Below are 19,261 nucleotides of genomic sequence, written 5' to 3'. Positions count from 1 at the left end.
CTCTTCACAGCAGGAGAGGAGAATAAGAGATGGGGATGCCTAACTACTCCTGAGCAAAACATGGAGAGCAAGCCTTTCCCTACACCCCGCCCCTCCCGCCCCGCCCGTATTCTGATCTTTGGAGACTTGAAGTTCAGAGGGAGAAGCTGAGGTCTGCAGGCCACTGGGGTGAAGGATCCAGAAGTGGGGTCGTGGGGGTAGGTGGAGGGGGCAGTGACAGGTCCCGTCTGCCCGCCGCTGGTGCCTTTGGGGCTCCTGGGGAGAAAGAGATGTGGTCATTGACTGAGGCTTGCACCCCCTCCCTAGCCTGCAGGCCATCCTGCTGCTACCCCCCTGACCCCAGAGGCCTGCATGAAAACTCCCAATGATTTTTCCAGGCCTGATTAACTGGCTCCTTACTCATTCCCTTGAGGCCACAAGAAATCTTTTATCTCGAAAGCCATCTCGTCCGCTCTCTCAGGATACTCCCACCCGCCATCTCCTCCTTCCCTGACAGTCTCTCGCCAAGGGCCCGCCATCTTGGGGATACCCCTCTTGGTGGCCACTAAATAGAACAGATCCTGGGAGAAGGCCTACAGATCTTTAGAGGAGGCAGAGGACATGAGCCCAGGGCTCAAGAACAGACCGAGGAAACAGGCTGCCTCACTCCCACACAGCCTCATCCTGCAGTAGGGCTGGGTGGAGTGACTTTCCATGGAAATTCTCCCTGATAGAGGATGGGAGATAGGGGCTAATGACTCTTCTTGCCTCAGCTGGGCCTGGCTTCAAAGAAACAATTATCTGTGACTCAAGCCTCCAGTTAAAGGTGTGCGGGCAGGAATGGGGGGTATGCAGGTGGGGAAAATGGTTTGGTTGGCTCCTAAAAAAGGAGATGCGCAGCAGAGAGAAGAAAAAAATCAATATAGGGAAGAGACATGAGGCAATATCGGTAACAAAGGACCAAAGGTCGAGATTCCAAGAAGCGAGGAAGGGGACCAGAGACAAAATTCGGGGAAAGAGGGACAGGGAGCTGGGGGCCAACCAGTGCCCAGTTTCCCTGGCCGAGTCAGCAAAAATCACACAAAGCAGGCCCATCTGCCTCCCACCCCCATCCTTCACCCTCTCGCTCCCTGCCTACTGAAGGAAAGAGCACCACCTAGGCCATTTTTCTCCGGAAATCATTCCTTTACTGGCCGGATCAGGAGTTTCCAGATGTAGTAGCCAGATGCCTGCCTCCCCTCCTGGAACAAAAAGCCCATTCTTCTTTGGCTCCTGCACAGCAGCTGCCTCTCTGCCTCTCCCCCTGCCCACAACCACCCCCTGCCCCCACCGCACTGTCCAACGCACCATGCTATTTATCTGACCCAGGGGTTCGGATCTCTGCCCTCACCAGGCAGCATCCTCAGACCATTTTCCTCCACATCCAAGTCCCCACCCTCCACCTCTGCCCAACCTCTCGGAAGCCATGTGATCCTCTCTCACTCCTTGTCCCTCCAACCCCCACTCTGCCCACTTCCTCTGGAACCCTTCTGTCCTCTGCCCAAGTCATTCATGTCCCCGTACCAGAGCTGGCCACTGTCCATTCCTCCTGGTGCTGCTGCTGGTGCTGCTGGAAGCTGATTCGGCGGCGGAAATGGCGAGGACAATGAGGGCAGGTGAAGGGCCCCTCCCGAGGTGCATGGACCCTCCCATGACCCTCCAGCCGGGCAGCTGTCCGGAAGGCCTTGCCACAGATGCTACAGCGGTGGCGCTTGGGGTCTGTGTGGGTCCTGCCATGGTTCTTTAGGGACAGCAGGTTGGGTAGGAGTTTGGGGCAGAGGGAACAGGGGTAGAGTCCAGTGGTGTGGGCCTTCTGATGGTTCAGCAGGCTACCGGCATGGCGGTAGGAACGTCCACACTGGGCACAACGGAAGGGCCGTTCCTCATCTTCAGCCACTGTAGACTTTACTCCTTGTCCCCCATTAGCACTCCCAGCATTCTCTCCTGGGGCCCTGGGGGGTTCTGATGGGGCCTTCTGTATTTCCCCATGGCCAGGGAGATGCACCTCATCATTCACAGCCCCACCTTCAGGACCTCTGGCCTCCTCTATCTGGGGTGGCATCTGACTGAGGCCACTGGCATGAGTGTGCAGGTGGCTGGCTAGTTCATGATGGGACTGAAAGGCCTTACCACAGTCAGGGCAGGCAAAGGTCTGGGCAGCTATGTGATTGTGGCTGTGGCTGTTAGTGGCCACAGGATTCAAGAACTCCTTGGAGCAGAGCAGGCAATAGTGACAGTCTGTCTTGGAGGTGCTGTGGCAGTTCAAAGGGCCTTCTGATTGGCAGTACGTCTTGCCACAGCAGCTGCAGGAAAAGGTGTGACTCTCTTGCTGGAGCTGAGGTCGGCTGTCTCCATTGTCCCAGCTATCCAGAGGACTCAAACTAGGTCCATTGGGCTGGCTGTTGCCATGGCGGCAAGGACTCTTGGGGATGCTGTTCCCGGACTCATCTTCTGGCTTGGTCAGTACATGACCCTGAGGAACCCAGTCTCCACCATGATCCACTGGTCCCCCGTCTCCTTGCCTCACTTCGGCATTCCCCATGTCCCAGGATACCAGCTCTGTGGCTTCTGAACCTGCTGCCCTGATGGGGCTCGGACTCTGCTCCCCCAGCCTCCTGGCTCCATCCTCCAGCAGGACTCCAACTGACTCAGTACCACCAGATGTGTCCTCTAGTCCCTGGTCATTAGCCAGGATCCCCTCACTGCCCTCTGTGTCTTTTGGACCCGTTGGGCCCCTTTTGGTATCCTCCTCATGCTCTCGCAGGTGCTGCTCCAGAGATGCCCGGCCAGGGAAGCCTCGGCCACAGAGGGCACAGCGCACAGCTGCCCGCCGAGATAGCCCTGCGCGCCGCCGCCTGCTGTCTGAGTGCAGCCTCTGGTGGTCCTTTAGGGCCATGCTGTTGGAGTAGGTCTTGGGGCAGGTGGGACAGCTGTATTGGCCTGTGTCGTGGCTTCGCCGGTGGTTCAGGAGGCTGCCAGCATGGCGGTAGGTCCTCCCACACTGCCCACACCGGAAAGGCCGATCTTCCCGAGTCAGCTTCCGGGTGCCCCCACTCCCACCCCGCTCCACATGGACCCGCTGGTGGCTGGCCAGCTGTTTCCGCAGGCGGAAGGCCTTCCCACATTCACCACAGCGGAAACGCCGGGGATCTGCATGGATGCGCCGGTGGTTCTTGAGAGACATGAGGTTTGAGAAGCCTTTGGAGCAGGCCTGGCAGCCAAAGTGGCCAGTCTGGTGGCTCTGCCGGTGATTGATGAGGCTGCCCGCATGCTTGTACGACCGGCCACACACCTCACAGCTGAAGGGCCGCTCAGAGCTGGCCTCAGTCTGGCAGCTCTTCTCAGCGGTCTCCAACCTTGGCTCCACTTCCTCCCCCTTCACAGTGGCCTCCTCCCACTCCTCCTCTTTCACGCTTGCCACCTCCTCCAAGGGTTCCACTTTAAGTTCCTCCTGGAACTTTCCCACACCTGCCTGCCCCAGCCCTTCTTCTGCCATGTTCTGGGGCTCGCTGCTGCTGCCTCCTGCTTCTGGGACAGGCCCCACTTGGGGCTCAGAGCCTTTGCAGCGCGGGTGGTTTCGCAGATGATTACGGTAGGCAGCCAGGTTGGGGTAGCAGCGGGAGCAGACGGGGCAGATGAAGTCTCCAGTCTGGTGGATCTTGCGATGGTTCACCAGGCTGCCCCCGTGGCGGTAGGTCTTCCCACACTGGTTGCAGCGGAAGGGGCGGGGTTGGGCCTCCTGTGAACTTTCCCCACCTTGCATGGAAAGCTTGTCTACAATCATAGCACTTACTCCCTCTCCAGACGTTTTGTCCCCACCGTCCCCAGACAGGCAGGCCACTGTGTCCTCAAAGACATGGTCATGGTCTACAACCCTTCCCGTGGCATCACCTGACTCTCCTAAGTGGCTGGGAGACTTGTCTATGGTGTTCCCAGAACTCTGACTTTGGTGGTGACGCTCCAAACTCCCCAGGTCATCATAGGTCTGACCACAGCAACCACAGATGTGCCCATAGCCAGCTCCGTCCAGTGCCTCCACCTCCCGCTGCAGCTGATTCAAGAGCTCTGCTTCTGAGAGCTGCAGTGGAGGGGTATGAGTGGAGGCTGCCCCTGCGGCTCCTTCCTCTTCCCCCTCCTCCTCTGATCCCTCAGTCATGCCAGAGGAGTCATGAGCTTGGCGCCGGTGAAGCCTGTAGCCAGCCCGTCCTGGGAAGATCATGCCACAGAGGCAGCAGAGGAAAGGCTGTGCGGGGGCTGCCTCCCCGGGCCCATGGTTCTGGAAGTGGCTGCGCAGGGCAGGCAGTGAGTCAAACTCCTTAGGGCAGAGAGAGCACTGATAGATGCCTGGTGGGTGGCAGGGCCTATGGCTCAGCAGGGCAGTGACATGAGGGAAAGAATGCCCACAGTCAGAACACGTATGGGAGACCTCAGCCTGCCAGCCCGTGACAGCTTCAGGAGAGTGGCAAGAGGAGCTGGGCAGGCCAGTGGCTGGTTTCTGGTCTTCACCCACCCCAGTGAGACCATCACAGAAGCGAGTCCCATTGCTTTCTTCATCGCCTGGGACATCCATATTGCCAAGGAAACAAGCCTCCTTCTTTTTCAGTCCTTCCTCAGTACCCCTGCTCTCTTTATCCCCCTGGAAACAGGCCTCATCCCTCTCAATCCCACATCTATCCCTTTCAGTGTCAGCTTGCAAACAGCCCCCATCACTTTCCAAGTTGCCCTGGGCTCCATTAGGACTTCCCCCTGAAGGGTCTTGAGGACAGTCCAGGCCTTCACTGTTTTCCACCAACTCCTGGGCCCAGCTCCTGCCTGACGGGAGTTTGGCTTCTCCCCCACTGCCGGCACTGCTAGCTTGCCTCCCGTGCTGCTTGCTCCATCGTCCAGTATGGCGTCGCAAATGGTTCTTCATGGCGGCCATGGTGTGGAAGTGCTTGGCACAGGCCCCACAACTGAAGTCCCCTGTCTGGTGGGTCTGCCTGTGGTTGATAAGGCTGCCTGAGTGGCGATAGCTCTTTCCACAATCTTGGCATGCAAATGCCCGAGGAGGGGACACCCTAGTCTCTGTCTTGCTGTCTTCCCTTTCCCCATGGGTCCGGCTATGATGTTCAAGGCTCTCAGGGTCTTCAAAGACCATCCCACACGTGGTACATATTTGTGGTGCTGTCCTATCTGCTGCTGGGGGGACATTGGTGGTCTCTTCATGTTTGCACCCATGCCCCTGATCTGTGGGTAGGGCTGCCTCTGCTTCCACTGGGTCAGGTGGGAGCACTACCCTGAGGTGGCTGGGGGGACCCTCAGCACCTGGGTCTGCACTGCGGCGAGCAGCTTTGCAATGTACCCGCACATGGTTCCGCAGGGCCATAAGGTTAGGATACTTTCGGGGACAGAGTGAGCACTGGTACTCTCCTGTCCGATGGCTGTGGCGGTGGTTCACCAGGCTCCCCCGGTGGCGGTAAGCCCGACCACACTCATCACACTTATAGGGGCGGTGGTCCAGGGTGGTGGTGGGGACCGCTTCATCTTTGTAGGTCGTATCGGTCAGAGGCAGGTGAGCTAGTGGTACTGATGGCTGCCCACCCTCCCTAGCCCCTTGCCGGGGTCTGTGATGAGCCCGCACATGGTTTTTGAGGGCAGCTGCATTGAACAGCTGTTTGGAACAGATGGAGCAGGGGTAGACACCGGTCTGGTGGCTCTTGCGATGGTTGATGAGGCTCCCGGCGTGGCGGTAAGTACGGCCACAGTCTCCACAACGGAAAGGCCGGTACTCCTCTAGGCCACTGTCCTCCAGCTCCCCAGAGGTGCTCAGCTCCCCAGAGCAGTTCAGTATCTGTGTACTAGGAAGCTGGTCCTGGCTGCTTTCATCTCTGTGCCCATTGGTGGTGGGCATCTCTTTCTCTTCCCATAGCCGCTCTTGCCTTTCACCCTCGTGGGACTGTTGGTGTTCCAGCAGCTCTCGGGGGAGCCGGAAGGCACGAGGACAATGGGGACACTGGTAAGGCTGATACTGGGCATGGAGTCGGGAGTGGTTCTTCAGAGCCATGAGGTTAGAGAACTCTTTGAAGCAGATGGCACAAGGGTAGATGCCCAAGGTGTGGCTCTGGCGGTGGTTTGTGAGGCTCCCAGCATGCTTGTATGTTTTGCCACATTGACTGCACTTGTACCGCCGTTCTTCCTCAGCAGGAGGGCACTGAGTGGGCTCCTGGCCCCCTGTGAAATCCACTACTGATTCAGCCAAATACTGTTCCAAATTGCTAAGGAGGCTGCTGGCTGGGGTGGGGAGCGGGGTGGCTCTGGTAGAATTGGTAGTGGGCCCCCAGCACTCTGCACCCTCCTCTGAATCTGGCTGGCCTTCCCAGCCTTCTCTTGGTCTGGTGGGTGGATCTTCCCAAGTGCTCAGAGCTGCCCTGGGGTCAGGCCCAGACTCACAGCCAGAGGTCTCTTCAGCATGTCTTTTCTGGCTTGTCCAGCTTTCCCCAGGGCTGGGCCTCTGGTCTCTGGAGTCAGAGGATGCTGTCTCCCCTTGAAGAGGTGGAATGACTTCCTTGGAGCGGGGAGGCCGGCGCCTGCGGCGGCCCTCTGGAGCATGCGTCCTCATGTGGCTCTTGAGGGCCACGGGATTAGTGAAGTCCTTGCCACAAGTGGTACAGGGGAAAAGGCCAGTCTCGTGGGTCCGACGGTGGTTGACCAAGCTCCCTGGGTGACGGTAGCCCCGGCCACACTGCTGACAGCGGTAGGGCCGAGGAATGCTATCTGCCTCCTCACTGTCCTGCTTAGAAGATGGATGGAGCAGCTCACGGTGCCGGGACAGTTCCGGAAGACTAGGAAAGTGGCGCTGACAGTCAGAGCAGCTGAGTGAGGTGGGCACGTCCTCCATGGGGCAGTGTGGCAGAAACCTGGAGATTCAGGAAGAGCAGGCAGGTGGCAGCAGCATCTTCCTCTGGTGGAGGGGCCAAGGCCTAGGAAGAGGGGGTGGTGGTCAGAAGGCAGGCCTGAATTAACTCTGCCTCTTGGCTCTATAAGCAGCAAGCTCATCAGAGGTCACAGAAACGTTCCCCAAGCAGTAATGCCCAGGGACTTGCTTTCTCTTGGATTTAAGGCCTCCTGCACAAAAGCTCCCTAAATATGGGAACTCCCCCAGGCCTAACTCATCCTAGAGGTATAGATAAGGAAACTAAAGTCTAGAGGGATGCAACCTACCTCTGATCACAGACCTACCAATCTACTTCTGTTCATCAGACCAAATTAAAAAAAATCTTACTGTCCCGAACTTCTCTTCTCTATAATCCTGAAACAATCAACCAACCTATCTCCTGTGACATACTAAAAGGAAACCTGAAACTTTCCTAGAACCTTCAATATGAGAAGTCTAATTCTCTCTTCTTGCCCCCTCAGCTAAACGGAGTAGCCTAGACACTGAAAGCAGCCTTTTTCTCCAGTTGACAGCCAAGGATGTGAGAGGTGGGGTGAAAGCCCTCTTCAGAGAAAGGGCTGGCTTGCCTCATCTCCCCTATTCCTTTCAGGGTCACAAGGTCTCTTTTCTAAAAGACTCTCTTGGCCACTTCCTTCACTTACTTCCTCTGAATCCAAATCATCTTCTATCTTGGAAATTCCAACCCATTTCTGGTTGTTCTTCACCCCCTACCTTTTCTCCCTCCTACATCTCTTCACTATACCCTCCCCATGCCTTCTTATTTTTTCTATCTTATCTCAAAATACTTATGACATCAACACATGCTAACTGAGCATTACCATGTGCGGAGCACTGTGCTAAGTAAAGTATATTCGTTGTGTCACTTTAATCCGCACAATACGTTGCAGTGCCTCCTTAGCCCAGTTTACACAGAACCAAACCCACTGACTCAGGCAATTTTCTTTCCAAAGCCCTTGCTCTCTCCATAGCAGGCCCCCATGCCTCCTATATCACAGTGACCTTTGCTGACTCTGATTCTCATTCACTGCCATGGGATCCCTATACATACAACTCCTATCTCCAGATCTAAAGCCCCTTTAAACCTGCTCCTCGACTTCTCAACTCACAAAGCCCCTTCGCTTAAGCCCCTACTCCTGATCAACTACCAACCAGGTCTTCTCGCCTCACTCATCTCCTCGGCCAATTTCCTCTCAGGACCCCTACCTCACTCGGTTGGCCCCTTTTCGTTCCCGCCGCGGGTGAGTCCGTTGGGGACCGCGAACGGGAGCGCGCCTGCGCACTGGGACCCTCACCCTAACTGCAGCCGCGCGCCCCAAGGGGTGGCTGCAGGGAGCTCTCGCGCTCCCACACACGCACACTCCGCCAGGGCTCCTGGGAGGCGGGAAGGGAGGGGAAAAGGGAAAGGAGAAAAGGAGAAGGAAGAAGGTAGAGGTAAGAGGGAGCAGCTGGCTCGAGCCTGGAGTCTACCCCCAGCTCCGCGGACACTTCCTATTGTTACTAGGAAACAGGAAATGTCCTAGCCGCAAAAGGTTCCCCCCGAAACCTCTGCCTGGAGAACACTTCCTGTGCCGCCTCCAAGCCGCAGTTCTACTCAGACACACTTCCGGGGCTAAGGGAGAGGTATCCGAATCGCGACTCTGACCCCGCCCACGAAGGTCAAGATTCTGCGTTGCTTTGCACTAGCCTAGGCCACACTTCCGGCAAGAGCTGCTAAAATCATTCCGGCGCATATTGGCTGAAAGCAGAACAGGGGATAAAAGGGTTCTGCTGTTCTGGCCTCAGTACACTTTTGTCACTTTAGTGACACTTTTTGTGGGGCTCCCTGTAAAAAACTTCTCAAGACAGATGGAGGGAGCTTTATTCACTCCTCGCTACTGAGGGAGATGTGGTGGAATATAAGTGGATTTCGGTTCTAAAAAGCTTGCGCATGGCCCTCCTGTCTTCCTGCCTTCCAGTTCTGGATCTGGCCCCAAGATAGCAATAACCCGGTATATGCCGTAAGCCTGTTTGGCGTCCCCTGTCCTTAGCACCCACAGAAACCCCTTTCAAGATGTTTCTCCTCCGGCAGTGCTTGGGTAAACTTAGCCTTCCTCCCTAGCTGGGAAAGCTCCCTCCCACTTCCGCTTTCCGGCCCCGCCTCTCCTTCCCCCTCCCCCCCCGCTGGGTCCTAGCGCCTGCCCCTCCCAGGCAGCGTCCGGGGTCCGTCCGTCAGAGCAGCTGCCGCAGACGCCACGGAGCCGGCCTAAGTTCGTTGAGGTAGGAATCGCCGGCGGGAAGCCGCAGGGACCCCCGGCCCGCGCCAGCGCGGACGCAGTCTGAGAGGCCTCAGTTTCCCCGTGGGTGCAAAGGGCGGATGGGGTTGGCCTGGCGCGAGCAGCGCGGGCGGGGCGGGAGGAGTGCGGCCCCGGGAGGGCGCAGTCGGGCTCCGGCCCAGCGGGTCCTAGAACCCGCCGGCTGTCCCCGCGGGCCGGCGGCTGCGGACGCCTGGGCTCGGCTGGCACAGCTGCCCGCCGAGCGCGGTGCGGGCCTTGGGGGTCCTAGAGCCCGCCATGTTGCAGGCTTTTGTCCCAGGCGCGCGGCCCGCCTAACAAGGTCCCCGGCGCCTGCGACACCCCTCCCCGGCCGAGGTCCTGGCCGCCCCTCCCGCGGTCCTAGAGAACGCCATCTTGCAGGCCTTTGTCCAGCGTCCAGTCCTTGGCCCATTCATTTGTTCGTTCTCTCATTCTTCGTTCACTCCTTCCTGCCTCGGTCTCCGAGTCCACGTTTTCACAGCCTTCAGAGACGAGTCAGCCCAGGGTCCTGCCCTGCGGGGCTGGCTGTCTGTTTGGGGGCGCCGACAGATAGACTTGCAGAGAGCGAGAAACGCCGAGTTTCTGCAGCTCTCGGCCCCTTCTCAGCACGACTTCTAGGCCCTAATGCCCTTCAAACTCCCGCGTACCTCAGAGACCCCATCTTACTGATGAGAAAACTGAGGCCCAGAGCGCCATGGCGCCCTTACCTCTAGTGCCTTTTAAGTATTTCTGAGGGCACTGAGAAAGTGGGTATTTGAAGAATGCAAAAGAATTTTCCCATGGAGGAAGGGAAGCCAGGGTTCCCCAAGGAGAGGGAATTACAAGTGGAGATGGATTTAGTGAAGAAAGTTTGAGAATTGAGGCTGGAGCTTAGTTCACTGTTGAGAGGAGGGACATGGCCACTGGAGCTGAGGCTGAAAAAGTAGGTTAGGATTAGGTTGTGAACTGACCAGCGAGAAGGCCTAGGAGATGGTTAGCTTTCAGTTCAGCACAGTTCGCAGTTCCTGATTCACCATCTCACCAGGTCTCAATGAACTGGAAGGCATTAATGGTATCTACTTGTTTATACAAGATGCAGAGAAGAGGAAAAAGCATCTTCTTTAAAAAAAAAAAAAAAAAATTTTTTTTTTAACCTCATCCTTGCTCACAGGGTCGTAGCCTAAGCTGTCGGGGAGTTAAATCCCTGCATCTCTGGCATTTTACAGCCTGGTCAGGCAGCAGGCCCGCATCTCCCTCCTAAGCCAGTAGTGAAGCAAAGACAAATCTCCCTCACCAGAGCAGCAAACCCGCTGTGGGATAATGGGGCGATATTTGGAACTTGTGAACTTGGAAAGGCAGAGAAGTTCGGTTAATAAATAGTTGTTGACAGACTTTCTCACAAACCCCTACTATAGGGGAGGCAGAAGCAATAGACCTGGGTTTGAATTCTGTCTCAGAGGTTGATTCATTCACTTTGTTTTGGGGCATCAATCACAGTTTTCGGTGTAGAGGATATAAAATAATAAAGGTTCCTGGCTCTTTGCCAGCCTAGACTCTGGCGCTGGAGACAGAAAATTAACAATCAAGCTATAAAATGTGTATAAGTGCTACCAAACCAACAATCAGGACAGAGAGCAGAAATTTGGGAGGCCGACCACCGGCTTTGAATACTGGCTGTGACCATGACCAGTTATTTCATTTCTGTGTGTCTCGTTTTCTTTGTAAAATGGGGGAAGTAATACTGTTTAACTTACTGTGTTCAGGCTAACCATGACCAAAAAAACCCCCACAAGACTGAAGGACTTAGCAACAGAAATTTATTTCTCACAGTTCTGGAGGCTGGGAAGTCCAAGATCAAGATGGTGGCCAGTTCAGTTCCTGGTGAGGACTCTTTTCCTGGCTTGTAGTTGTCTACCTTCTTGTCATGTCCTCACATGGCTTCCTCCATGCATGTGTGCATTCATTCAGTCCATAAGAAACTTCTGGGCAGTTATGAGGCTTAGCTTGAGTAGTACACACAAAATGCATAGAATGATATTTGGCCCATGGTAACCTTTCAAGGAATGTTATCCAGATGAGTACCATAAGGGGAACTAAAGAATGTAGATAGCATTAAGAAAGGTGGTCAGGGGGCACCTGGGTGGCTCAGTCGGTTAAGCGTCCATCTTCGTCTCAGGTCATGATCTCACTGTTCATGGGTTTGAGTCCTGCGTCATGCTCTGTGCTGACAGCTCAGAGCCTGGAGCCTGCTTCCGATTCTGTGTCTCCCTCTCTTTTTGCCCCTCCCCCACTCACATTCTGTCTCTCTCTCTCTCAAAAATGAATAAATGTGAAAATAAAAATGGGGGGGTCACCCGGGTGGCTCAGTCGGTTGATTGGCTGACTCTTGGTTTGGGCTCAGGTCATGATCTCAGAGTTTCATGAGTTCGAGCCCCGAGTTGGGCTCCGCGCTGGCAGTGTGGCGTCTGTTTGGGATTCTCTCTCTCTCCTTCTCTCTCTGCCCACCTCCCCCTGCACTCACACTGTCTCTGTGTCTCTCAGAATAAATAAATAAACTTGAAAAAGAAAGGTGGTCAGGAAAGCCTTCTTTGAGGAGGTGACAGGGAGCTGAGGCCCAAATGAAATCAAAGAGCTAGCTGCACAATGACCCTTGGGGAGTAGCGGTTCTAGCAGAGAGAATGACTAGTACAGAGGCCCTGAGGTGGGAAGGAATTTGGCTATTTTTGGAAAAGAGACACAGCCTGTGTGGGTGGAGCCTAATGAGGAGGGGAAGGTGAGGTAGGCAGGAGTTAGATCATCCAGGCCCTTGCTATCCATGGAAAAGATAGTCTTTGTCCTAGGAGTAGTGGAAAGCTTCCCAATTTGTTTCAGAAACCTGACTGAATGAAGACTGGTAGAGAAAGAACCCAGGGGCCTGAAGACTTGGATTTGAGTCTGGGCCTCTTGACTAGTTAGGTGTGCTTGCAAAGCGTTTTCCCATATGGGGGCCTTAATCTCCATCTCTGAACAAGAGGCATCATAGAGCCTCTCCTAGAAGCTTTGTGAAGACCCAAGGTGCCTCTTTAGTTCTTTAATGTTTTTTTTTTGTTGTTGTTGTTTTTTGAAAGAGAGACAGCATGAGCAGGAGAGGGTCAGAGAGAGAGGGAGAGAGAGAGAGAGAGAGAGAGACAGAATCCAAAGCAGGTTCCAGGCTCTGAGCTGTCAGCACAGAGCCCAACACAGAGCTCAAACTCACGAACAGTGAGATCACGACCTGAGCAGAACCGGACACTCAACCAACTGAGCCACCCAGGCGCCTCAACGTCTTTGGTTCTTAAGTGTTGGTTGGCATGACCCTGAGAGGATATTTAAAGTACAGTTTTCTGAGTCCAACCTCATGCTCCCTGGATGATTATTCTCAGGCAGGGGATGGGGTTCACAGACCTGGCTTGGAGAAACATCGCTCTAGGGAGTGAAGGGTGGACAAGTCCTCAGTGAACAATGAAGGGAGTAGCTAATGGTGGGATTTAGACAGGGGCCTGGCCCACGTGGTCCTCTGCGCTTCATGGAGCTGGGCACCTGTTGGGACCAAGCTGGTGCTTCCCTACCTTTTCCCCAGGGAAGTGCTTTAGGGGGAGAGATGTATACCTCCAGCTAGCTGCTTTCTGGTTCACAGATGGGAACACTGAGGCCCAGAGCTCAGAACGCAGGGTCTGAGCCCTCTGAGAGTGGAACAAACATAAAGGGTGCTGGTTCTGGGGTCACGGCAGTTCTGCAGGGATGAGAGAGGATGAGGATGTGGCCTGGACTCAGGGTTCTGGTCACTGGAGGGTTGGCCCAGTAGCAGACAAGTCTGGGAGGGCCGAAACGACTGGTCAGGGGCCCAGCAACTCAAGGCGAGTTAAACACCTAATTCAAGTCCCAGCTGTTGAGTCTAGCTTTGTGACCATGGGCTAGTCACTAAATCCCTTGGAACCGCAGTTCATTTGTTTGTAAAATGAGGATAAGAATCTCTATCTCAGGAAGCTGTAAGAGAATTAAATAAAGTAGCACGCTCAGCACACGCTCTCAGAAGACTCTCAGTAATTGAGGGCATTTATTCACATCATATCACTTCCATTCAGTCTTCACCCAACGCTGTGAGTTAAGTACTATTATTACCTCCATTTTTCAGATGTGAAAATTAAGGTCCTGTGGCATAAAGTAAGTGTCACAGCTAGGAAGTGAGTGAAGCAAGATTCAAAGCCCGGCAGTCTGGTTTCAGAGCTGGGACACTTAACCACAAAGCTACATTGTTTCTCTGGGCCTCTGTTCCCTTATCTATAAAAAAGGTTCTATATAATAGAACCTTTCTTGTGGTGTTGACATAGAGTTTGAGTTAATACATGTAAAGAGCTTAGGAAATCGCCTTTTATTTAGCAAGTGCTCGGAAATGTGAGCTATCTTTTCTATTAAAGAGAAACTTTATCAGGCCGTCTGTCCAGAGATGGTCTGGAAAGGAGGTAGTGACTGCCTCATCCAGAGACAGGAAAGGATTCACTGGAAACTATAGGGGGGAATTCAAACCGCAGGCATGGTTGGTCCTCAAGCCCTTTAACTCCCCTCCAGCCCCAGCATTTATTTAGTGGGAAAAGTGGGAAAAGAAAACAAAAACCAAACTGAGGATGGAACAGAGTTGTGTGAGATTGGGGCCAGAAACCATAGGGGAGATGCCGGGAGAGCTTCCTGGGGGAAGTGGGGCTCAAAGGATTGGTGGGATTTATAACAGCCAGCAAGGACCTGGGAGTTTGCGTGGTGTGATGGGAGTCATGGAAGGTTATTGAGAAGGGGACAGAATATCACATGATACTTTATGAAGAAGCTGCCTGTGCGCACGGCAGATTATGTGTGTAGGGGTGGGAGACTGAGGCAGGGCCACTAGGCAGAAGGATGCTGGCTCTAAAGATGCAGCCCTTGCCGCTTACCCCAAAGGGCTCCTGTGTCCTCCCTGGGTCAGAACTTCGAAGCTACCGACCCTTGAGGTATACAGATGAGGAAACAGGCCTAGAAAGGAGCAGCAGAACTCTGGCCTCTTACCCCCCAGCCTGGATTCTGCACACACCTGGCCCCCCTGCCCTGTCTATAGCAGAGTCCTCCTCCCTCCCCCGGGCCACCCCCAGCAGCTGCTGCTGAGCACTCCCTAAGTGGATCTGCCCATAATCCTCTTCTTTTCATCCCCTAGGGAGGATGAGCTGGTGTTAAGACCAATGCAGCCATTAATCCTATTTCCTCCCAGCCTTGATCCCCAGGAGCAGCTGGGTGGAGGGTGTCTGGGCTCTGAATGAGAAAGAAGGGAGCTTAGCTAGAGCAGGTGTCCCAGGTGGCCAGGCTAAATCAGATATATTGATTGTACTGAGACACGTCTAACTGCCAGCAATGGCTTAAGCCGCCCTGAGAGGAACTGAGCTCCCCATTACCAGAGCTATGGGAGCAGAAGTTCAACAGCAATTTCGGAGCAGAGGGTGGACCAGGATTCCTGCCTGGGGTGGAGTCCCTTACAGCTGTGCAAGGCCAGAATTCTGTGCCAATAGTTGCTGCCTCTGAAAGCTAACCAGAGGGGAAAGACAAAACACATATGCTAGGGACCTGTCGCTGCCAGCCACATGGTGCCAGTCACCAGTTAACCCACTAGTTCTGCCTTCTGGACCTACCTCTGTCTTCCCTGGGCACTTGGGAACCTTCAGGTCTGACCCACATCTACGTAGCCTCTGTGTCTGCAGGCTTGCATAGGATTCTGTGTCCTGGCACAGGCCTTAGAAACAGGCGGAGAAGGAAGATGGTGAGATGGATGGAACCTGGGCCTTCTGGGACTGCTACTGGGTTTGGAAAAGTCCAGAAGCTGGGGAGAGAAGTGCGGGTGCACATTTTGATGACACCGGACTCCTCTCTTAGCCCCCCGGAGGTCACCTGGTCCAACTTCTTTCCTCGGTGAGCAGACCAGACAGGAAACCTGAGTACAGAGTGTTAGACCCAGGAGTGTTTGGAAAGAAGGATGTGGCCATTCCTGGTGGGAAAAGCTGATAAGACAGAACTCCCCTCTGAGGCCTCGGTAGGAATAGAGACCTTAGAGAATGGCTTGTGTCTTAACTTTGCTTCTTTCCTAGAGAAGCTAGCTGCGCCCTTTGTGGCCATGGAGGTGGAGTCTACGGAGGCCCGGTCCTCCTCCGCCCCTGGCTATAAGCGCTCCGGCCGCCGCTACAAGTGCCTGTCCTGTACCAAGACATTTCCAAATGCGCCCAGGGCTGCGCGTCACGCCGCCACACATGGTCCTGTAGACTGCGCCGAGGAGGTGGCGGAAACGAAGCTAAAGCCGGAGACAGAGGCCAAAGCAGAGGATGCCAGCGGAGACAAGGTGTCAGGTGCATCAGCAAAGCCTCGGCCTTACGCATGCCCGCTCTGCCCCAAGGCCTACAAAACAGCACCTGAGCTGCGCAGTCACGGGCGCAGCCACACTGGTGAAAAGCCTTTCCCTTGCCCCGAGTGTGGCCGCCGCTTCATGCAGCCAGTGTGCCTGCGTGTGCACTTGGCCTCACACGCTGGTGAGTTGCCGTTCCGCTGTGCTCACTGCCCCAAGGCCTATGGCGCGCTCTCCAAGCTCAAGATTCACCAGCGAGGTCACACGGGCGAGCGGCCCTACGCTTGCTCTGACTGTGGCAAGAGCTTCGCCGACCCCTCGGTGTTCCGCAAGCATCGGCGCACCCACGCGGGCCTGCGGCCCTATGGCTGCGAGCGCTGCGGCAAGGCCTACGCCGAACTCAAGGACCTCCGCAACCATGAGCGGTGAGGGTGCAGGGGGTTGGGACTAGCCGACCAGGGGCGGAGGTGGGATGTGGGGCAACAGTGGTTGCCCTGTGACCAATGGGGCCTGGGGTTGAGGCTCAAAGAGAGGAAAGAGGCCAATGGGAAGATGGGGCTGGGCCTTGGGGAGAAGCTGGTGCCCCTGGCTCGGTGGGGTGGGGGTGGGGCAGACTGTGTTGGGAGGGAGCCCTGGAGGATTCCACTGAGATCTGATTGGCCTGGCTCCAACTGGAAAGGGGACCCGACTTCCAGCCAGGCCACGCAGAGGGTCCCTGGTGGAGGTTTGTAGGTGGGAATGGGGCCTGGCGGATGGTGTGCAGAGTGGGGTCTTGAAGGTGTCCTACTCTGGGGTACAGCTCTATACACCCGTCCCTAAGTCACTGCAGACAGGCAGCAGTAATCAGATGAGAGGCCTGCCGCCTTCATGACCGCCCTCCTCACCCCGCAGGTCCCACACCGGTGAGCGCCCCTTCCTCTGCTCAGAGTGTGGGAAGAGCTTCTCGCGCTCCTCGTCGCTCACGTGCCACCAGCGGATCCACGCGGCCCAGAAGCCCTATCGCTGCCCAGCCTGTGGCAAGGGCTTCACGCAGCTCAGCTCCTACCAGAGCCACGAGCGCACCCACTCCGGTGAGAAGCCCTTTCTGTGCCCGCGCTGCGGCCGCATGTTCTCTGACCCGTCGAGCTTCCGGCGCCACCAGCGGGCGCACGAGGGGGTAAAGCCTTATCGCTGCGAGAAGTGCGGCAAAGACTTCCGGCAGCCCGCGGACCTGGCCATGCACAGGCGGGTGCACACGGGCGACCGGCCGTTCAAGTGCCTGCAGTGTGACAAGACGTTCGTGGCATCTTGGGACCTCAAGCGCCACGCGTTGGTGCACTCAGGCCAGCGGCCCTTTCGCTGTGAGGAGTGTGGACGAGCCTTCGCCGAGCGAGCCAGCCTTACTAAGCACAGCCGGGTACACTCAGGTGAGCGCCCCTTCCACTGTAACGCCTGTGGGAAGTCCTTCGTGGTGTCGTCAAGCCTGAGGAAGCATGAGCGGACCCATCGGAGCAGCGAGGCTGCTGGGGCTCCCCCACAGCAGGAGCTGGTGGTGGGGCTGGCACTGCCTGTCAGTGTGGCAGGCGAGGGCTCAGCGGCCCCCACAGCAGGTGCAGGGCTAGGGGAGCCTCCGACAGGGCTGCTAGGGCTGCCCCCCGAATCAGGTGGTGTGATGGCCACCCAGTGGCAAGTGGTGGGCATGACGGTGGAACACGTGGAGTGCCAAGACGGGGTTGGGGAGGTTCCCGGTCCCTTGGCAGGGGAAGGCGGCGTGGGAGGCGAGGAGGTTGATGAGAAGCCTCCGCAGTTTGTGTGCCGGGAGTGCAAGGAGACGTTCTCCACGCTGACGTTGCTACGACGGCATGAGCGCTCACACCCAGAGCTCCGGCCCTTTCCCTGCACCCAGTGTGGCAAGAGCTTCTCTGACCGGGCTGGGCTGCGCAAGCACAGCCGCACCCACAGCTCTGTGCGCCCCTACACCTGCCCTCACTGCCCCAAGGCCTTCTTGAGTGCCAGCGACCTGCGCAAGCATGAGCGTACCCACCCTGTGCCAGTCGGGACCCCCACGCCCCTTGAGCCCCTGGTAGCTTTGCTAGGAATGCCTGAAGAGGGACCAGCTTGAAGCCCATGCTCCCTTCACCTCACTCCCAGGAGCCCAGGCCTCACAGCGAGCCTCCTGAACCTCTCTGCCCCGGCTCACTCTTTTAGACTCCAGATCCCTGCCCCCCAGGCAGATCTCTCTCCTTGCCAACAAAGAGAGCTGGGGACAGTGGAGGTGGGCAGCAGCGTGTCTCTCTCTAAGGAACACTCATTCAAGCATTCACCTTGACACTGGGTTGTCTTCTGTGTTTTGGTTGGGGGAGAGGGGGTGGGAGTTTGGACATTAGATAAGATTCAGTGGAGACCCCTGGATTGGCAGATCAGAGACTAGAAGGGTCTTTGGATGCATTGTTTCCCAACATATGTTTTCAGAATGTCTTTTGACAAAGGGTTCCCTGGTCAAGGCAGTCCAGGGAATTCCCTGTGCCTCCTTAGGGATTGTGATCAAGAGTGTGTTAAAGTCATGGATAAATCCTCCAATGAACATCTGTTTAGCTTTGTTTAGCCCATAGTTATTTCATCATGGAAGCCTCTTACTGACTAGCTCTGTCCTTTTACAGATAATACACTGAGATCCTAAATTAGTATATTTCCTGTGTACCACAGTAACAAATTAGAAAAACGACTTGGGGAACAAAGAGGGACAAACAGAACCCTAAAACTACAAAAGAATAAACCTCTCAAGAAATATGCAAAACCTACGTGAAGAAAATGGTATTCCTGAAGGTCCTGAAGGTTTTGAGACCTAACTAAATGGAGACATACCATGTACTTGCATGGAAAGACATTCTCCGTAGTCGAATCCTCAGATTCATTGTCATCCCAAAAGATTTATTAACACAACTCTAAAACCCAAAACTGCTGTAATACATTTGTAAGAACCAACGGAGATGACGTATTTGACATACTAGATAAACACCAAAGCACTGAAGTTAAAACAGATTATTATTGGCACAAGAAAAATATCAGCCAATGAGGTTGGAATGCTTTAGAAACAGCCCTATTTTTGAGACTTTAGTTTATGATAAACATGAATATTCAGAGCAGTGGGGAAACGATAGGCTGTTAAATTACAGTTCTACCCATATTCTGGAAGACTATAAAATTTTTTAAAGTAGTTTTTTAAAGACAAAAAATGAAACCCACATTTAGTGTAAATTGGTATAATTTTCTGGGAAGATGATTTGGTCATGTTTATTAAAAAGTTAAAATGCGTATACCCTTGACTTGGCAAGCACATGTCAAAGAATTTACAACACCGAGTTCTTTTTCCACTTCTGTGACAAAGGTAAAGACAAGAATGTTTGGTGCAGCAAAATTTGTGATAACTGGGAATACCCTAAATGTCCATTAGCAAAGGATTAATTAAATACAGCTAGCCACTCTAAAATATATTATGCAGCTGTTTTTTAAAAAAGTGAGGCTTATTAATGTAGATTGTTGAAAGATATCTTGACAGTGTGTCAAGTGAAAAAAACGAAGGTACAAAGCAGTGTGGTTAGCATACTCCCATTAAGTTTGTTTATTTTTGAGACAGGGAGAACACAAACAGGGGAGGGGCAGAGAGAGAGGGAGACACAGAATCCA

At 54.7% G+C, this 19,261-nt stretch overlaps 2 protein-coding genes across 3 annotated transcripts; one reads left to right on the top strand and one right to left on the bottom strand.

Moving 5' to 3' along the window:
* Positions 1 to 86: 86 nt before the first annotated feature.
* ZNF646 (zinc finger protein 646) lies at positions 87 to 8,453 on the bottom strand. The gene is made up of 3 exons (XM_029948963.1): positions 8,156 to 8,453; positions 1,543 to 6,977; positions 87 to 255 (listed from the first exon to the last, which is right to left on the bottom strand). The coding sequence occupies exons 2-3, from the start codon at positions 6,893 to 6,895 to the stop codon at positions 134 to 136; spliced, it is 5,475 nt and encodes a 1,824-aa protein (XP_029804823.1). The 5' UTR covers positions 6,896 to 6,977; positions 8,156 to 8,453; the 3' UTR covers positions 87 to 133.
* A 667-nt stretch (positions 8,454 to 9,120) lies between these two features.
* On the top strand, positions 9,121 to 19,261 carry ZNF668 (zinc finger protein 668). Of its 2 annotated transcripts, none has more exons than XM_029948970.1 (3): positions 9,121 to 9,208; positions 15,345 to 16,020; positions 16,487 to 19,261. In XM_029948970.1, the coding sequence occupies exons 2-3, from the start codon at positions 15,371 to 15,373 to the stop codon at positions 17,694 to 17,696; spliced, it is 1,860 nt and encodes a 619-aa protein (XP_029804830.1). In that variant the 5' UTR covers positions 9,121 to 9,208; positions 15,345 to 15,370; the 3' UTR covers positions 17,697 to 19,261. The 2 variants fall into 2 exon arrangements, with proteins under 2 accessions (XP_029804830.1, XP_029804829.1); XM_029948969.1 differs by lacking the exon at positions 9,121 to 9,208 and adding an exon at positions 10,387 to 11,103.

The sequence above is a fragment of the Suricata suricatta genome, chromosome 8 (genome assembly GCF_006229205.1).
Source record: "Suricata suricatta isolate VVHF042 chromosome 8, meerkat_22Aug2017_6uvM2_HiC, whole genome shotgun sequence".
Lineage (NCBI taxonomy): Eukaryota > Metazoa > Chordata > Mammalia > Carnivora > Herpestidae > Suricata > Suricata suricatta.
This window is presented reverse-complemented; position numbering and strand designations above follow the sequence as displayed.